We start from the raw sequence: 15,925 nt of genomic DNA, 5'->3' as shown, positions 1-15,925 counted from the left end.
GACGAGAGTAATGGAAACACAAGTAGCAGAAAGGACTTTTGCGGAGATCATTGATGGGCTTCCTACAATCGACTCCTATCAAGATGTCCACTGGCCGCAGGACGGCCATCCTGCTACACAACATCTTGAGCTGTGCCCGGATATGATTGAGAAAGCTCGTCAGCTGCGTTCCGACCATCTTCCCACGAGATTGAGGTTCCAACTACAAGTAAGTCCTCTTAATCGGTTCTTAGGCGCGCCTTGCCTGATATTTCATCCCAGTTACTGCGCGCCTTTGAAGAGACCACTGTCGATTCACGGCACTTTCACCTACGACTGTTTGAGCTGTTGGCCGTGGCAATTCACCAGATCGCTGTACACTTGTACCAACAAGACGGCCTCAACCATACACACCAAGAATATCAAAAGTGGATAGACTCACCACACGATTCCAGTAAATGGGATGGGTATCGACACCCAACTCCTTTCTGCCACAGCTTCTATGTCGCAGTTGAGCGGTATCCCAACGGTGATGCCGATACCGTTGGGTACTGGGCTGAAGCAAAGATATTCGGTGGGGTCTTCGTCTTTGACCGTGGAGAATCAGAATCAGAGGTAGGATGGACCACAAGCTAGCCAGACATGTGCTAACATTTGGGTAGTGTAATGAGCTGTACCTCCATGCCAGCCGACGAGTAGGCCCCTTTACTTTATTCCCCCTCACAACAGAACAGTTCGAAAGATTCATCAACTTCCTTCTAAGTGATACAGAAGATCCTGCTGCATCGCAAAGTCCCCTCCCGTTTAGAGCGACGTCGGAGAATCGTTGGCGGTGGCATAGTTGGGATGCCATAGCCCGATATCACGTCTTCCGTGACAAGTATGAGCGAACCGTTCAACCAACTAAGCCAACAGGTTGTGTCAAGTCTTCGGTAGACTGGCCAGAGATAGCCGATGAGCTGTATCTGATCGGGGCCATGCACGATTATTGGGATGGCCAGTCGGTAGATATGGACAAGATTCGGGAGGCTTTGGAGCATTTACAACAGGTCACTCCATCTTCGCCAGTCTGGTCAACTAGGAATGCACATACATGGACCAAGAACCTTTTTGAATAGACTTTATATAGCGTCCAGAGACATCCACCGAGGATCAGTTTACCAGTTTCCAGTGAACTGGGGATAGCTTGGGACCTTGACCTCTCTGTTGGGGTACACGCCGCCCCTTTGCGGCTGCATGCCTTCCCATCTTGCCTTTGCTAATTCTCTTTTCTCCTCCGCAGCACTCTTCTCATAGATTTTCTCCTGAATCACTTCTTTCTTCTCTTCATTTACCACACCAACAGGTTGAGTGTCTTCCTTGTCGACAATCTGCCATTCGTCCTCGTTGTATGGGTTGGACGCTGGATTGAAGTCAGCAATATGGGCAAAAGGGAGAGATCTCGCGCTTTGGTTTCGTTACCGGCGGTCGGCTTTTCGTTGTGATTGTCTGATGGCATTGTTGGGCTTTTCAGGTCCAAGATTTTGTGGTCTTAGTTTGTGATATTTGGGTTCTCCTCTAGTCACTGCGGTTCGATGGAGGTGAAGCTTGAAAGCAGGTGACGTGTCCCAGCAGGCAGACGGTGGCGAGAAGGATTGTCGCCACTTTGTTGACTAGTCCACAGTGACCTTTATTCAATGCAACGAGACCTTGGCATCGCTGGTCAAAGTGTTTGATATTGAATGGGACATTGTTGTGAATGCACGAAAGCTGTTACGAGTTCAATGAAAAGGAGATCTCATCTCAAGGTGGAAAAGTATGATTGATAGTGAAGCCAACAGTCGTCACTCAAACACTACAAGTCCAGTAACGATCCGGCTGCTCTCTTCCCATTCCCATCAGACTCACGCCCGCCTCGAGAAGTTGCAGCCTTGTATACACTGGCAATCTCACTCTGCCATTTCTCAACATCTGGTCTCACGAACCGACGATCGTAGGTGATCAGACCATTTACCTCGCCTTCAACATCGCTCGTCTGGGTATATACGGCACCGCTGCAAGCGAAACGCTGAGTTTGCTCGCGAATATCTCGGAATAAGACACCGGATCGATAATTATATGAGTCGAGGTTCTCGTTGATTTCGTATGTCTCGGGGATGCTATCGATGGCTTGCTTGACGTTCCAAAGGCTGCAGGAGCGGTTAGTGACGAAGTTGAACACGGAGATTTGAGCTTACTGGTCAATCGAGACGTTGTGACCGATGCCACCGTACTCGCCTGCAATACCGATGCGCTCAGGATCATATGGGGTCTTGGGTTGCGAGTAGAATGGCGTGCCGCATTGAGGTGCTGCATAGTTGTGATTGTCCTAAACCGAGTCAGTGAAGTGTTGAATGAGGTCTTGAAGTGACCTACGTGGAAGTCGCCGAATCCGTGGTCGTTCCATCCGCTGATAGAGTTGATGAGTCTCGACTTGTCAAGCTTCTGCAGCAGCTCAGTCAAGCTCTTCTCAGGAGACCCATCTCGCTGACCCCAGCCCTCGTTGTAGATGACCTACCATGGTTAGCAAGCGAAACATCCTGACTAGTCTCTGTTCATACCCATGTGACGATTGAAGTGTAACTCTTGTGTTGTTTCACAAGAATCTCGAACTGTCGTTGAAACTCGGCTTGCTGCGCGTCGTTGGGCTTGCGGTTGCCGTCTGCAGGCAGACTGGGCATATCTTGGATGACCAGCAGGCCAAGCTCATCGCATGCTTGGTAAAACAGATGAGGCTCATATTTGATCTTCTCTAGTCAGTAAGAGCGATTAAGTTCACAAGGCCATACTGACATGTTTGCGAACCATGTTGAAGCCAAACTTCTTCAGAAGCTTCAGATCGGAGACCATGGCCTCCCTGCTCGGCGGCGTGTACAATCCATCGGGCCAGAAACCCTGGTCGAGAGTTCCAAACTGAAACACAAACTCGCCGTTGAGAAGTGGCCGTGTGACGTTCTCAACTTTACCTTTGGATATAGTTCGAAAGCCGGTGTAACTGTGTACCGTGTCTCCGCTGTTAAGTGTTACGGTTATGTTGTAAAGCGTTGGGGAGTCGGGCCACCAAAGTCTCGGCGACTTGGCGGTGAAAGTGAATTCTTCATCGGTCGTTCCTTCGTGGGAGGCCAGTTTTGTACCATCGCTGGCTTCGATCACCACTTTGGCGGATTTGCCAGACTCTTGAGAGGTGTGGACTGTTGCGGTAACTGGAACAGAATGGTCAGCGGTCGGATAAGACACCGGAAACAGGGGATTTGTTGACCTTCACCATCTGCACCCGCAGTGAGGTCGAGATCGGTGATGTAGTCTTTCGGAACAGCCTCGAGCCAGACTTGCTGCCAGATACCCGAGCAGGAGCGATAGAAGATGTGACTCGGCCGCAAGGTCTGTTTGCCAATGGGGATAACTTGATCGTCTGTCGGGTCGTTCACAAAGACGAGCCTGGTAAAATGTTAGAGCGCGTTCCAGCCTGGAGGTTCGAACTGGGACTTACAGCTCATTCGACTCACCAAACTTGATGTCCTCCGTCACGTCAACAGTGAAGCGGTCGTAGCCCCCAATGTGCGTCGTCCTTTCTTTCTCATTGACGAATACGGTTGAGTTATAGTCGACGGCCTCAAAGTGAAGTAGAACAGTCTGATTCTTCCAGTCATCCGATACCTCGAATGACCTCTGGTACCAAAACTCGCGCTCGTCGAGGATCTGCAATCCCGACAGGGCGCTCTCGATGCAGGCGGGAACCAGCACCTCGCGATCAAGAGGGCCCCCCTTGGGCGGATTGCTGAGATCACCATGGCCGCTCCATGTCCAAATGCCATTCAGGCTCTGCCAGGCATCGCGCTTGAGCTGCGGCCGCGGATGTTCCGGCCAAGGATTGGTGCCGACCTTGTAAGTCCAGTCGGTATCAAGTGGAGGTTTTTGAACCTCGTACTTTGTCTGCGCAGAAGCGACGTCGAGAAACAGAGAGCAAAGCCCTGCAAAGGGGACATGATTTGACCAGAACATTTTGAAAAGCGATGGTTACGATGAGTGAAATTGCGCATGAGGATGAAGGAGCTTTTGTACTGCCTTAGCATGCCATTCCGTGTTCCCCGCCTGCATACCACGTTGAGTTTGTGTGAACCTTATGACGTCTACATCGCCAGCGCGTAAGGAAGAGCTCCAGGGGATCATCATGTTATTTCCCCTCTTCCCCCCGCATCGACGCCGATCATCACACGTTATCATCCCTACTGTATTAGAAATTCTGCATGATTTTCCTGTATTTTGCTTCCGGCAGGTGGAATAAATCCCAAAGGATGAGGCTTTGCTTGTTTAGCTACCAAAATTAACTTTGCCGATGTGGTATTGGGGTCTCCATCCAGTATTAGCGTGTCTGATCACCATTTTGCAGGAGGCTTTGTGCACATCACAAGGTGCCCACTGGGGCCTGGCCGTTACAGGGGCACAGATCCTCTGTAACCCAAACACAGCAAGTGCATGAAAGCAAGACAAACGTTACGCCATTTGGCTGGCTCCAACAAACAAGGTTACCAACATTCTTATTCCTTGTTACTTTTCAACGCGTTTTCAAACTTCTCATTCAACCTTCTAGAGTACCTTATGATCGGATGCAAAAAGGCTTGGCTTGCTGAACTCGTAGGACAGGCTGCTAAGGTCCAAAGGTCTCCCCTTTTGCTAACGCCTTGTAAGGGCAACTCTTCCAATCGCAAGTATTCTGTTACATTCCCCTTTAGCCGACAGCACATCTCGATGAGTATAATCAACTGACCTTGTACACGTTGGTTCCCCACCAATTGAAGTTATCCGCGGCACCGGTATAGAAAATGGCGAAGAAGATGACGATGCCAGCGATAGCGACAGAACAATCCAGAGCGGAGCTCAGAACGAAGTTAAATCGATGCCACCAGCTGGTCTTGCGCTTCTTAATAAGAGCGCCAAACAAGAGCCCGAATAAAGCCCAACTGCCATAGTTGACACCTGATGCAGGAGGGATATAGTTCAAGCCGCCCAGGAACAGCGGAACATGAATCTTCTTCAGCCAATTGACATGAGGGAATGCCTTGGTTCGAAGGAGGTATACGACGACAGGGAGAAGAGCTCCGACGAGGAAGAACCAGAGCAAGGGCCTGTAGAGAGCGCCTGGCTCGAAGAAACGACGGGGACCGAGTGCGCCCCAGACCATACTTGTGTTGAAATGAGTTCGGGAAAAGGGACAGGTAAAGCCGTTCGGAGCAAGTTTGGCATTGCAGACGTTGGGGATGTTTCCGAGTGCCCAGTTGAGGACGGACACTTGACCAAGAGTTCCAACGATAAGGCCGACTACTTGGACCAGGAAGAGGCTTCGAGGAGGGATCTGATACGTCAGCTCGAAGTCAGTCGCGTCGAGACAAGGACCACTTACACCGCAATAGATACCGAGCTTCAGGTCTTGAGAGAAAGCAAGGCCCTTGATGCCCGAGATGTAGCCAACGTTGAAGAACCAGATATTGGCCAGGACCTTGCCTTCCCAGACGTAACCAGCGATGATGCGACAGAAGATATCGATCTGAATCTTGATGTTGCTAGTGGCATACACCCAAGCGAGCTTCGGAAGTCAGGAGAATGCTTGTGAGTGAAAGCCTAGGTACTCACAGGGATGAAGAAGATAGAGGAAACTACCATGCCGAAAATCACGCCATACCAACGCAGCTGAACGGGGTAGTACTCATAGGTGAAGATACCGATACCCAATGCTACAAGGGCAGCAGTCATGTACCACCAAAGCGGAACTGCATCATATTGCGGCTGCAGTCTGTCACGAGTGGAAGTGTTCTTCGACGTCAACGATTTGCAAGCATCGCGGAATGTTCTCACTAAATCCCGGCGCTTCTCGAGAAAGAGCCAGACAAAAAGAGAGGAGATGGTAGCAAACGACAGACCGAAAGTGTTGAGCGCATAGGTTACAGGGAGATAGATCTGGGTGAGGACATTAGCATCTCTCATCTCTAGGAGGCGTGGCAGGGCGAGACTTACGTCGGAGTATTGTGCATACAGATCATGATCAAAAGTGAAGCCGTCCTTCTTATTGACAACCTTCGAGACGTTGAAGACTTCTCCGGTGTTATCGAAGATTGAATTGCTTTGTAGCGGTAGATGAGCTGAGAACCAGGTGTTCGAGTAGTAGAGCGCTGGGCTAACAATGTAGATCCAGAAGACAAGAGAGGCGAGAACGTTGAGGATGGCCCAGACCGGGACTACAAGTGGTGATCCGATATAGGCAATTTGACTCCCTGAAGAAACAGTTTGTAAGCGACCGAAGCCTCGAATCATAGAGCGGCGAGCACATACAGTCGAAGGTGAAAGGCAACAACCCCAGTCCACTCTTCATGCCAAACACCTGGTTGACGACAGGGTTCTTGGGGGCGATCCAGCAGATCCACGTAAAGTAACCCAAGGCAGGGAAGATAAAGTCGGGGAACCAGTACCAACAGAAAGAGGCGCAGAAGGCGAGGATAAAGAAGTGGTAACGAGAAATCTTGCTGCAAACAAGTTAGTAAAGCCCGTCCCCGAGAGCGCTGAGAGAAATGCTTACCCAGCCATCACCTCCTTGCGTGGTGTATGCAGGGCCGCGTTGAGAGCCGTGTTTCCGAGCACGCCGGGCCAAACGAGGCTCTTTGGTTCGACAACGACTGATCGCGTCAATCCAGACAGAGCAAAGCCGAACAGGATTGATGTGAGTGTTGCAAGGATCTCGAAACCCCATCCCGCCTTGAGGCCGTAGAATACCCGCTGTTCGGTGAGGACATCGGCACTCAATCGGGTCAAGAAGCTGAGGTTGGCCAAAATGTAGATAAGCATGTTCTCCTGATCCAAGATTATTAAGTGAATCTTCAAGGATCCTCGGGAGCAAATACCTTGTGGTTGAAGGGTCCAGGGTTCAGGCTATGTCGCTTGCCGAACAAGGTGAAGCCCCAGTCTGGTATCGTATACTCCCATGCCTTGCCGACGGGATAAGCGAGGAACTGGATTGCGGACTGTGAAAGGCTGATGGATGGGAATCTGAGGGTGTACAGAGTGTTTACTCCGCTACCCACAAGACAAAAGGCAATGCCGATTGTCCACATGCGAAGAGTCAGACACGGTAGAGTTGGATCGTCATCCTTGAAGCCCACGCCAGCCGCTGACAGGACTTCCTCGACAGATTCGCCTTTGATTCATGAGCATAAGCAATCTGTGAAGGTACAAGTCAGCAACGTACCTGGAGATGTCTCTGGTCGGACCAGACCCTTGTTTGGAGCGGTCACTTCGGCCTCAGCGTGGCCTTTCTCGACAGATGCACTCATGTCGAGGTTTTCGTATGCAGAGCTCACGACGATCACATCGAAGCAGATCAGATAAGATGAAAATGATTAGAGATTGATTATCTATCTTATAAAAAGATCTGCCAAGCCGTCACAACGGCAAAGTCGGTTCGGTAACCTTGGCAAGGACTCCACTGTAAAAGATAGTCATGCTGACATGAGTTAATTCTGTGGCTCTTAGCGTGCCGTATGCCGAGATATCTTAGCGATTCTCGGCACTGAAAATGGCCTCGTCAACTACAGATCATTTCAAGATCCTTGAAATTGTCTGCTGCCCTTCTCAAAATATCTTCGATATCCTTTTGGATGTCACGATGTTCTTATACCAAGCATCACTGATAGGGAGCTCACATCGGCACCAGATTTCATGGTTCTCAGATATTCTCAGCTGTAGCAAGGCTAGAAGCCACTATCACGGTACTCGGCACGTTTGCCGAGAAACTACGCGGCACTGCCTCGAGAAATTTTTACATGGCATGATAACCATCATTAGCCAAGCATTACCAATTGTACGGTCCATCAAATAGAACTAAGCATATGAAGTAACCGGTTCTTGGCAAAATGTCTTGCGTTGTATTAGGACCCTGAAGTTCAGGGATGGTTTATCAATCGACCAGGATCGGCCGTCCACGCGCTCTGGGTCGCGTGGGGAGTGCAACTCATGAAGTGTATGTCCCAGCCAACTTGTCGAGTCAGCAAATGCAACCAAGGTTGAAAACTCGACTACATATTGGTCTCTGCTTAGACCAAGACCTTGTAAACCACTCCACCGAGCTGAATTTAGTGCAACGATGTGGCACCACTGATAAAGCAAACCATACAGAATTCAAACAATTAAGCATAACCCTGATATCACAGCTCAACCTCCTCCTCCATACACAAGCTAACTCGATCCGGCTTTGTTCTACGCTGCCGAGATGAGTTTGGGCGACTGAAGAGTCACCTCAGGTGTGTCTGCAATCCTCAGTCTCTCTATTCCACGAATCACATCATCTGGGATTTGACTCAAGTGAGACGACGGTGGTGAGTTGGATGATGGCGAGCGAGACCGCTTTCGCGACATGGGTTTGAGTTTGGGCCGTTCGCTTATAGACGCGTATCGGGGTGTGTATTCGTCCTCATCCCCGCTAGGAACTGGCTCGTCCTTCAATGGCATCTTCTTGTCCTCGGAGGGGGATTCTGTTTGTCTCCCCGAGGTTGACTTATGCTGGTTTGCTTGGGGTGTCGTCTCTTGTGACACCCTTGTGCTGCTGGGGCCTGCTGCTGATTCTGATTGTTGGCTGAATATGAATAGGCTCGCTAGCTGCACTTTCTCCAATGTTTCTGTAAGGGAACTGACTAGTGGTGCGTTCTCGATTCCGTTTCTGTGAGCTACAAACTCAAATAGTACGCCCGAGGACGGGTTGGAATCATGCCTAGGCTGGGATGGCTGATGAGCAGGCTCATTTGATGTTGTGTTCTGGGGTGTAGCCTCTTGATGTAACGTCGTTCGATTGGCCATCGTTACTAGGATGCGTAAAACTCCCTCACTTGTGAGTAAGGCATCAATAGCATTTGGTGGAGCAGTCAGCACAGTCTTCAGAAGGCTCACGCCGCGCTCAGGGGCCGCTCCCCATGTCAGAGTTTTCGGATCTACCATGAGCCATTGCATCAACCGCTGCGGGAGTGCCGTAACGACTGCTAGTTCTCGTTCTTCCTTGTCAGGTGAAACGTAAATGACGAGCTTGTCCACGGGATGGCTTGCGTCGCTAGAAGGAATAAAAAGCTTTGGGTGTGTGCTCGGAGCAGCGAATCCGTGATGGTGATGCCGCCCAGTGCCCAGGCACCTGGAACCTTTTCCACGCCAAAGCAGCACTTTTTCAGACTGCATGCCTTCGACAGCAAGCACTTCAGCATTTCTCAAGATATTTAGAAGTGCCACTCTGCCCGGTTTTGTTGTCGTTCGGGGGCTGCCGCAATGCATGGCGATTCTAGGTAACATATTAGCTCCGTCCATTAATTCAGGGGTTATGAGACTCACCGAAGAATACCTTCCGCCCTCTCAACCACATCCCATTCAAGCCTCTGTTGTTGTGCAGTTGGACACCAAATGCACCTGTGGCGGACACGGTTCGACAAATAGCGATCCTTGAAGCCCAGCCATGAGAAAAGTGGATTGAGAATCGCGATCTCCTCGGCAGTAGCATCGAGGAGAGGGAGATCATCCTTGAAGGTTGCCGCGAACTCCTGGTCATCGGGAATAAAGAACTCTTCCGTGCCAGCAAAGCGATAACTTTTGCCTTTCAGCTTTCCAAGAAAAACTCGCCGGGGCAAAAGTTCGTCAGGTTTGATCGATATTTTGGACGTCATAATCAGGCAGTTGAGAAGGCTGAAAAGGTCTCGCATCTCGAAATCCGGTGTCCCGTCAGACATGCGTGACAAAATGGTTTTGTCTGTTGCTTCTTCGACCCCTAGGAGGCCTACGAAGAGCTCTTTGAGATCTGGATATAGTCTACTCAACTCGGCCAAGTTTCTGATTTCCATGAGCGGCGACCAAATACATGTGAGCTGGGTTTGCCACTTGATGACACTACCCTGCTGAACGGCGATCATGTTGAACTGTTGGAATAGTCTCCTGTTCCTCCAAGTCAGCAAATTGGCGTGTGGGTATCACAACGTACTAACCGCATGGTGGTTCTCTCTTCCTCAGATAGCTCACTCTCATTCAACGCACGATAAAGTTCAGCCACTGATTGAATGGACGTTTGACCAGTCGACTTCTGGAGAGCATTCAGCCCATAAAAGATGCTACACCAGGCCATAGGAAAGTCCGGAATGCCGAGAATCAGTTGATAGAATTCAGTCATCGATAGTGGTTCAAAGGAGCTTGCGTCAGTTCCAGCGGACACGGGCATGAGGACTATCTTCGACCGCACGTAATCTGGCGCATGGAGAAAGCATGAACTGGGCTTTATCCATTTGCCCTTGTGGAGGAGAAGTTCGCCAGCGTTGAAATTGTTCCTGCAAGGTCAGAATATGACAGGGACGACGGTGGAAAAAAAGACTTACCGCTTTTCATCGTCAGATAGATACTTGTAGGGGTAGTAGGGCCCGCCCGGAAATAATTTCTTATACTTCGCGCGACGAAGGAGGTAGTTGTAAATCCCGAAGACACGTCCTGGATTTTTGACATTTGTCGGCCATGCTTTCTTGATAGTAAGTAAAAGATCAGTGAGAAACTGATCGCCGAGTTCGTATTGGCAAATCTCCCTGAGGAAGCTCCACGAGGATCGTTCCTCGTCTTTGGGTTCCTGAACGTTAAGAATAACAAAACGAAATTGTTCCTCAGGCAAAAGAAACTTGGAACAAATGCTGACGAGGTCTTTTGTACGAAGCCATGCCTCGGAAACAGGATGAAGATGTCCGTCGCAACAAGCGACCTTGACCTGCTTCAGTTGATGCAGCAGCTTAGTCGATTCAAGGACTTGTTGTTTGTTTGTGTCCCAGACGCGATGAAGGTATTTGAGAAACTCATGAGGCTTGTCGTCCGCAAAACGAAGCGCAGCTGGTGAAAGAGACTCTGGGTCATCTTTGTCAATAAGGGGAGGATCCGATTCCAGGGGCTCAGACATCATGAAAGAGGGTCAGACACGATAACTGAACTTGGGTTGAAATAGGAGTTCAGTTGTTGGAAACGCGTCGTGGAAAATTCACGATGCAGCTTTTTGAATAAAAAGTACGAGACCTTCACTGGCTGTATCAATACAGTGCGTATCCGAAAATTGCGCCACTGAACACAACTCCCAAAACGCGCCACCTTATGGCGGGCTCGGGCCGTTATTGAACCAGAAATAGGCCCCTCAACCGCCATGATAAGGCATAAACGCCTGAATGAAAATCGCCGCACGTACAGTGTGAGGATTTTGACTAAGGCATCCCCGCCTCCATTGATCATATGCGGGTGCGTCGTCTGCAAGCTCAAGAATTTGTTTTTGGAGGACATTCGTCGTTAACTCCGGTATCTCAAGCCGATCTACAAAGAAAGACTTGAGATGAGGGTATTGTCGACTGAGGTCGATTTGATTAGGTAGCTTCACGCCATGCGACCAGATAAATTGTCGATGGTATTCCAAAGACCCATGAAAGAAAAAGATATAGGGATAATTTTAGAATTCCTGTCTGTTGTTTACAGTCATTAAACTCGTCGTATTTCCATGTTTTTCTTCCAGGGAATACAGACATCATTCGTTCTCTGTCTCGGTCACACACGTCAAGGTCTTCAAGGCCTTGATATAAGTTGGATGTGTCTCTGCCGATGATCCCTTTAGATACCTTAGTTCGGTGGAGCTTGAGCTCATCCAGAATGACAGTATATGTGGTCACGTTCCCCAAACGAAGAACTTCTTCGTAGAATCTTGCAATCAGGTTGCTCTCTGATAGTGTTGCGTTCCGCTCCGCTGGCAGTGGCATCGAGCACTTCTTCGAATACGTGCCCCTGGGGCCATATCGAAATGAAATATCAGGGTTACTCCAACCTTGTGGGTGGAGGAGGAGCGAGCCTTTCGTGAAATTATACCTATTTTCACCATCAGTTATCTTCCGGAAGCGCATATACGATCAATATTGGCCATAGCTGAGGTAATTTGCGACCTTCTTTTCACCTTCGTTACCGTCCACGGTTTCCTGATAAATCTCATAGAGCAACAGATATAACTCCTTGACTCGCTGCGAGGAGGCAACCTTGTACCAAGAATTAAACTTAATATCGGACAAAGTATTGACCCAGAAGTAGATATCAGGTTTGGTTTGAGATCCAAGCTGCGGAAGAAAGTCCCAGTCTCCGAGTGTATCATCCTCTGGGAGTAGGGGGTCAAGGCGAGGAAAGGAGGCATTTTCTCCGAGCAACAAGTAACGACTTTGAAGGCGCCGCAGCTCCGAGAGCGGAATCCAGGTCTTGTGGATCTTACGTGTCTCTCCATTCTCGAGAACCTTGGAACGGCCAAGGAACCTCAAGCAGCCCGGGTTCTCGGCTAGCCTTTCTCTGTATTCGGGCCAAACGCGACGCAGATATGACAAAAAGTCCCCGGGATTCTTTCTGGCGTATGTCACAACATAATGGGAAATCTTCGAGTGCGTGCCTATTGCAAATAGCAGTGGCTCGGAGGTTGCAGAAGGAGCCATTTTCGATCAAACAATGCAGATAATAGTCCAGGAGACGCGCGTACATAGAAATTAATTTGAGCATCGTGGACGAAATTAATAGTCTCTTATCTCACCGACGCATTCAATTGACAGCGTATCAGGTTGCTGAACATTGACATCTCAATGAACTGAAGACAAGCGAGAGTGTTTAGGTTAGGCCGGTTCAGTCCAACGAGCAGAATAAAACGCTGGCAAAGCGATTAATTGTGAACAGTGAAATGAAAAACAGGTGAAAGAAAAGCCAGAGGTTTGGTTAATCTGTTTTAAAGTTCCAGAGGCTGGTGCGCTTTTACGTGAATTGCATCGTATTGTTCATCTCGGACTCAAAGAATGTTGCTGTAAGTTTTTCACAATTGCTACCAACGCCAAAAGATAGAAACAACATCAACAGTCGTGATCAATCATCTTCCCAGTCCAGCTGTAGAATACCTGATCTTAGTCAAACTTGCTCTCCTGGAATGTGCTTCGCATCGGCATCTCAGAGTCATAGCTACCAGCCTCCTTCTTCATGTGCCGATCAAAGCTCTGCGTCGACATCTGAACCTTCTCAAACCAAGTCCTGTCGAGAACAGGAGCCGCAGGAGGGCTCTGGCCACGGGATCGAGCTGTCTCGGCTTGGTTGGCGTAGTTGTGAATGGCAAGACTGGAGGCGATCTGAAACGCGCTTCGGATTTGTCGACCGTTCCAGCATCCAGTTGAGCGGGCGAGTTCCTCGTAGTGCTTGGCGGCAAAGTCGATGATCTCGTTCTCTTTGATGACGAGGGCCGGTTCTCCAGTCATGCGGTGGCGCTCGGCCTCGATCTGCTTGAGTTTGCCGATATTAAGGCGGAAGATGTCGCGTGTCTGAGTCTTGTCTAGAGGAGGGTAGTACAGGGAGAGGTGAATACGAGACTTGAAGGCCTCGTCGATTGTGCCGACTCGGTTGGTAGTCAGGAACAGAAGACCGTTGTAGTACTCAAGAACGCGGAGGAAGACTGACACAAGAGCGTTACGTTTCATGTCCTGCTTGGATCGCTGAGTGAGGAACACGTCCGCCTCGTCGAGCAGAAGAACACAGTCCCAGAGATGAGCGAGGCGGAAGACGTTCTTCAGAGAAGACTCAACCTCATGAGGTGTAAGACCGAGGTCACCACAAGTGATGACAAACAGCGGCTTGCGGTTCTCCATAGCGACAGCCTCTGCAGTAGCGGTCTTTCCGACACCAGGAACGCCATGCAGAAGCACAACGAGACCGCGACCCTTGCCCTGGATCAGATCCTGGCTAGGTCCCTCAGTCGCGGCATCGGCATACTTGCGCTCAAGAACCTTTCGCTGGAAATGTGACATGACAAGTCCGCGCACGACATCCTTGTAGTCGCTCTGAATGCGGAGGTTCTCAAAGACACCAGGCTCGCGTCGCACGGGCTTAAGAACGTTGAGATCAATTGGCAAGAACCGACGCTCACGAAGAGCGTAGGCAAACATGCGCTTGGGAAGAAGAACAAGGTCCTCGTCGCGAAGCTCCAAAGCCTTGGGGTTGGTCTCAAAGGTGCGACTGCCCTTGACGCGAACGCGGAGGAAAGCGTCAACGGCAAGGTTGTCCCTTCGCTGACGGGCCTCAACACCATCGGCGTGCTGGATGATCTCGTTCTGGGAGTAGGCTAGGTTCTGGCGGGTACCGTTGAACCAATGCTGGATAGGCATCTCGTCGTCTTTGATCTCGCACCGTGAAGACTTGTTGATCGTGAGCTGATGGAATCGCGGGCGCCAGTCAGGCATCTTCTGGTAAGCCTCTGTAAGGTCGACAATAACGTCGCTCTCGACGAACTCAGGATGTCGCATCTTCTCATAGTCCTCGTTGTCGAGGATCTCCTCTTCGGGCTCGGTGCGGTGAGAAGGAGGGTTTCTGGTCAGAGTCCAGGCGCTGTATTGCTGGTGGCGATCATCCAAGTAGTTGATGAACTTGCGGCCCTGGTCTTGCATTGAGCTGAGAAGCTGCTTATAATCGTGGCGGTATCGGATGGGGAAGGCCTCGAGGGAGTCAATTGATCGCTCTCCAATGAACGACTCAATCTCAAACTTGCGTCGGACAGCGCCAAAGGTGTTGCCATCGTGATCGATGTAATAAGCGGAGATCTTGAACTTGGAGTTCTCGTCGATCTGTTGCTCGTCTGCGAAGAAGTCCCAGCCGGAGGTGGGATATGATGTCTCGGGCTCGGGGCTTCGGACCTTGTAGACACGCCAGATTTCGTGGTAGCGGCCGCCGGTCTCACCAGATGCAGGCATATAAATGAGGTCGCCGACGCGGAAGAGCGACCAGAGATCATCGAACTTAACGCGGTCGGCGGTAGAGCCCTCGAAGCGGTTGTAAAGAGGAAGGACTTCCTTGTCGACGAAGTCAACGTAGCATCGCATGTCGCGGAGCGCCTCGGGACTGTCCATCAGATTGTCGTAGTCTTCATCGGCGTCGGAGTCGACTGACTCGATGCTCGAAGCCTCAGATGTTTGAGAAGCGACATCATCGCCATCTTCAGCTGTCTCCTCCTCGTCAACGACAACCTCTGCCTCAGTCTCTTCAGCGACGTCGACAACCTCAGAGCTTTCGCTACCAATGTCCTCAAAGTCAGCCCACTTGTCCTCAAGAGTCGCAAGAATTTCTCGCATCTTGGGTTGGAAGTGAACCAGAGTCTTGAAGGGTCGCATAAATGTTCGGGGAGACGATCGCTTCTCGGTGTCGTTCATAAGAGCTGTCAAGTGGCCCAAGATAGGTTGGGACTGGATGCGAATGCGCTGGATCTCTGAGTCTGAAGACGGTTGACCATCCTTCTCGCGACGAGCCTTCTCATAGGCATCAGTCTTGCGATGAGGCGTCTCATTGACACCACCGCCAGGGTAGTACATGTACTTCTGACGAAGACGAGCCATCTCCTCACGTCGACGAAGACCATGCTCACGACGGATCTGAGCCTGGGTACCAGTACCCGACATCAGAACGTCAATGGCATAATCAGGCTCATCGATGTCTTGGAATCTGTTCTTGAAGTTCTCAAAGTTGACCTTTCGGACTTCGGGAATCTTGGGGCGCCATTTGGCAGCAGTTCGGCGTCGGTCAGCGAGGATGCGCTCGCGTCGCTCTGCCTCTTGCTTGAGAGCCATGTATTCGAGGTCATTCTCTTTGTGATTGCGTGTATTGCGCGTGTTGTTTGTTGTGTTGCGACGGCCGCCACGCTTGGCCCTTGTTTGTGCGGTACGCGCCATTGTGATTGTGAATGAGGAATGATTGGAGTTGGTGTGAATGGAGATAATGGTGTTGAGGCCTGGAGATGAATGTGTCTTATAGCAAAATGCACATTGCAAAGGCCTCTGACCTAATCAGGCAGCTCACGCATGCCTGCACGCATTGACATCGTGAATTCGATACGACGATT

At 50.2% G+C, this 15,925-nt stretch overlaps 7 protein-coding genes across 7 annotated transcripts; 1 reads left to right on the top strand and 6 right to left on the bottom strand.

Annotated features, from left to right (window-relative positions):
* Positions 1 to 10: 10 nt before the first annotated feature.
* Positions 11 to 1,097, top strand: FVEG_08667 (hypothetical protein; the record flags this gene model as incomplete). The annotated part of the gene is made up of 3 exons (XM_018897554.1): positions 11 to 208; positions 262 to 594; positions 642 to 1,097. 3 exons carry the CDS (start codon positions 11 to 13, stop codon positions 1,095 to 1,097), a joined length of 987 nt encoding a protein of 328 aa, XP_018755239.1.
* Positions 1,098 to 1,136: 39 nt separating this feature from the next.
* On the bottom strand, positions 1,137 to 1,477 carry FVEG_16395 (hypothetical protein; the record flags this gene model as incomplete). The annotated part of the gene is made up of 2 exons (XM_018905634.1): positions 1,137 to 1,381; positions 1,441 to 1,477. The coding sequence occupies 2 exons, from the start codon at positions 1,475 to 1,477 to the stop codon at positions 1,137 to 1,139; spliced, it is 282 nt and encodes a 93-aa protein (XP_018755240.1).
* Positions 1,478 to 1,813: 336 nt separating this feature from the next.
* Positions 1,814 to 3,999, bottom strand: FVEG_16396 (hypothetical protein; the record flags this gene model as incomplete). Its single annotated transcript, XM_018905635.1, has 7 exons — positions 1,814 to 2,147; positions 2,196 to 2,326; positions 2,374 to 2,511; positions 2,559 to 2,744; positions 2,791 to 3,200; positions 3,257 to 3,435; positions 3,488 to 3,999. The coding sequence occupies 7 exons, from the start codon at positions 3,997 to 3,999 to the stop codon at positions 1,814 to 1,816; spliced, it is 1,890 nt and encodes a 629-aa protein (XP_018755241.1).
* A 646-nt stretch (positions 4,000 to 4,645) lies between these two features.
* FVEG_08669 (OPT family small oligopeptide transporter) lies at positions 4,646 to 7,319 on the bottom strand (the record flags this gene model as incomplete). The annotated part of the gene is made up of 9 exons (XM_018897555.1): positions 4,646 to 4,711; positions 4,766 to 5,350; positions 5,399 to 5,581; positions 5,629 to 5,952; positions 6,010 to 6,266; positions 6,325 to 6,515; positions 6,569 to 6,840; positions 6,891 to 7,183; positions 7,235 to 7,319. 9 exons carry the CDS (start codon positions 7,317 to 7,319, stop codon positions 4,646 to 4,648), a joined length of 2,256 nt encoding a protein of 751 aa, XP_018755242.1.
* A 922-nt stretch (positions 7,320 to 8,241) lies between these two features.
* On the bottom strand, positions 8,242 to 10,948 carry FVEG_08670 (hypothetical protein; the record flags this gene model as incomplete). Its single annotated transcript, XM_018897556.1, has 4 exons — positions 8,242 to 9,307; positions 9,358 to 9,951; positions 10,002 to 10,337; positions 10,386 to 10,948. The coding sequence occupies 4 exons, from the start codon at positions 10,946 to 10,948 to the stop codon at positions 8,242 to 8,244; spliced, it is 2,559 nt and encodes an 852-aa protein (XP_018755243.1).
* Positions 10,949 to 11,933: 985 nt separating this feature from the next.
* FVEG_08671 (hypothetical protein) lies at positions 11,934 to 12,571 on the bottom strand (the record flags this gene model as incomplete). Its single annotated transcript, XM_018897557.1, has 1 exon — positions 11,934 to 12,571. Exon 1 carries the CDS (start codon positions 12,495 to 12,497, stop codon positions 11,934 to 11,936), a length of 564 nt encoding a protein of 187 aa, XP_018755244.1. The 5' UTR covers positions 12,498 to 12,571.
* Positions 12,572 to 12,618: 47 nt separating this feature from the next.
* Positions 12,619 to 15,916, bottom strand: FVEG_08672 (hypothetical protein). The gene has a single exon (XM_018897558.1). The coding sequence runs from the start codon at positions 15,753 to 15,755 to the stop codon at positions 12,954 to 12,956; it is 2,802 nt and encodes a 933-aa protein (XP_018755245.1). The 5' UTR covers positions 15,756 to 15,916; the 3' UTR covers positions 12,619 to 12,953.
* Between the last annotated feature and the right edge of the window lie 9 nt (positions 15,917 to 15,925).

Source organism: Fusarium verticillioides, chromosome 10 (genome assembly GCF_000149555.1).
Source record: "Fusarium verticillioides 7600 chromosome 10, whole genome shotgun sequence".
Classification (NCBI taxonomy): domain Eukaryota; kingdom Fungi; phylum Ascomycota; class Sordariomycetes; order Hypocreales; family Nectriaceae; genus Fusarium; species Fusarium verticillioides.
The sequence above is the reverse complement of the archived record's forward strand: the minus strand, read 5'-3'. Positions and strand labels throughout refer to the sequence as shown.

What these genes read in the sequence shown, in the direction of transcription:
- FVEG_08672 (XM_018897558.1), bottom strand. Translation starts at nt 15,755, where the DNA reads ATGGCGCGTACCGCACAAACAAGGGCCAAGCGTGGCGGCCGTCGCAAC.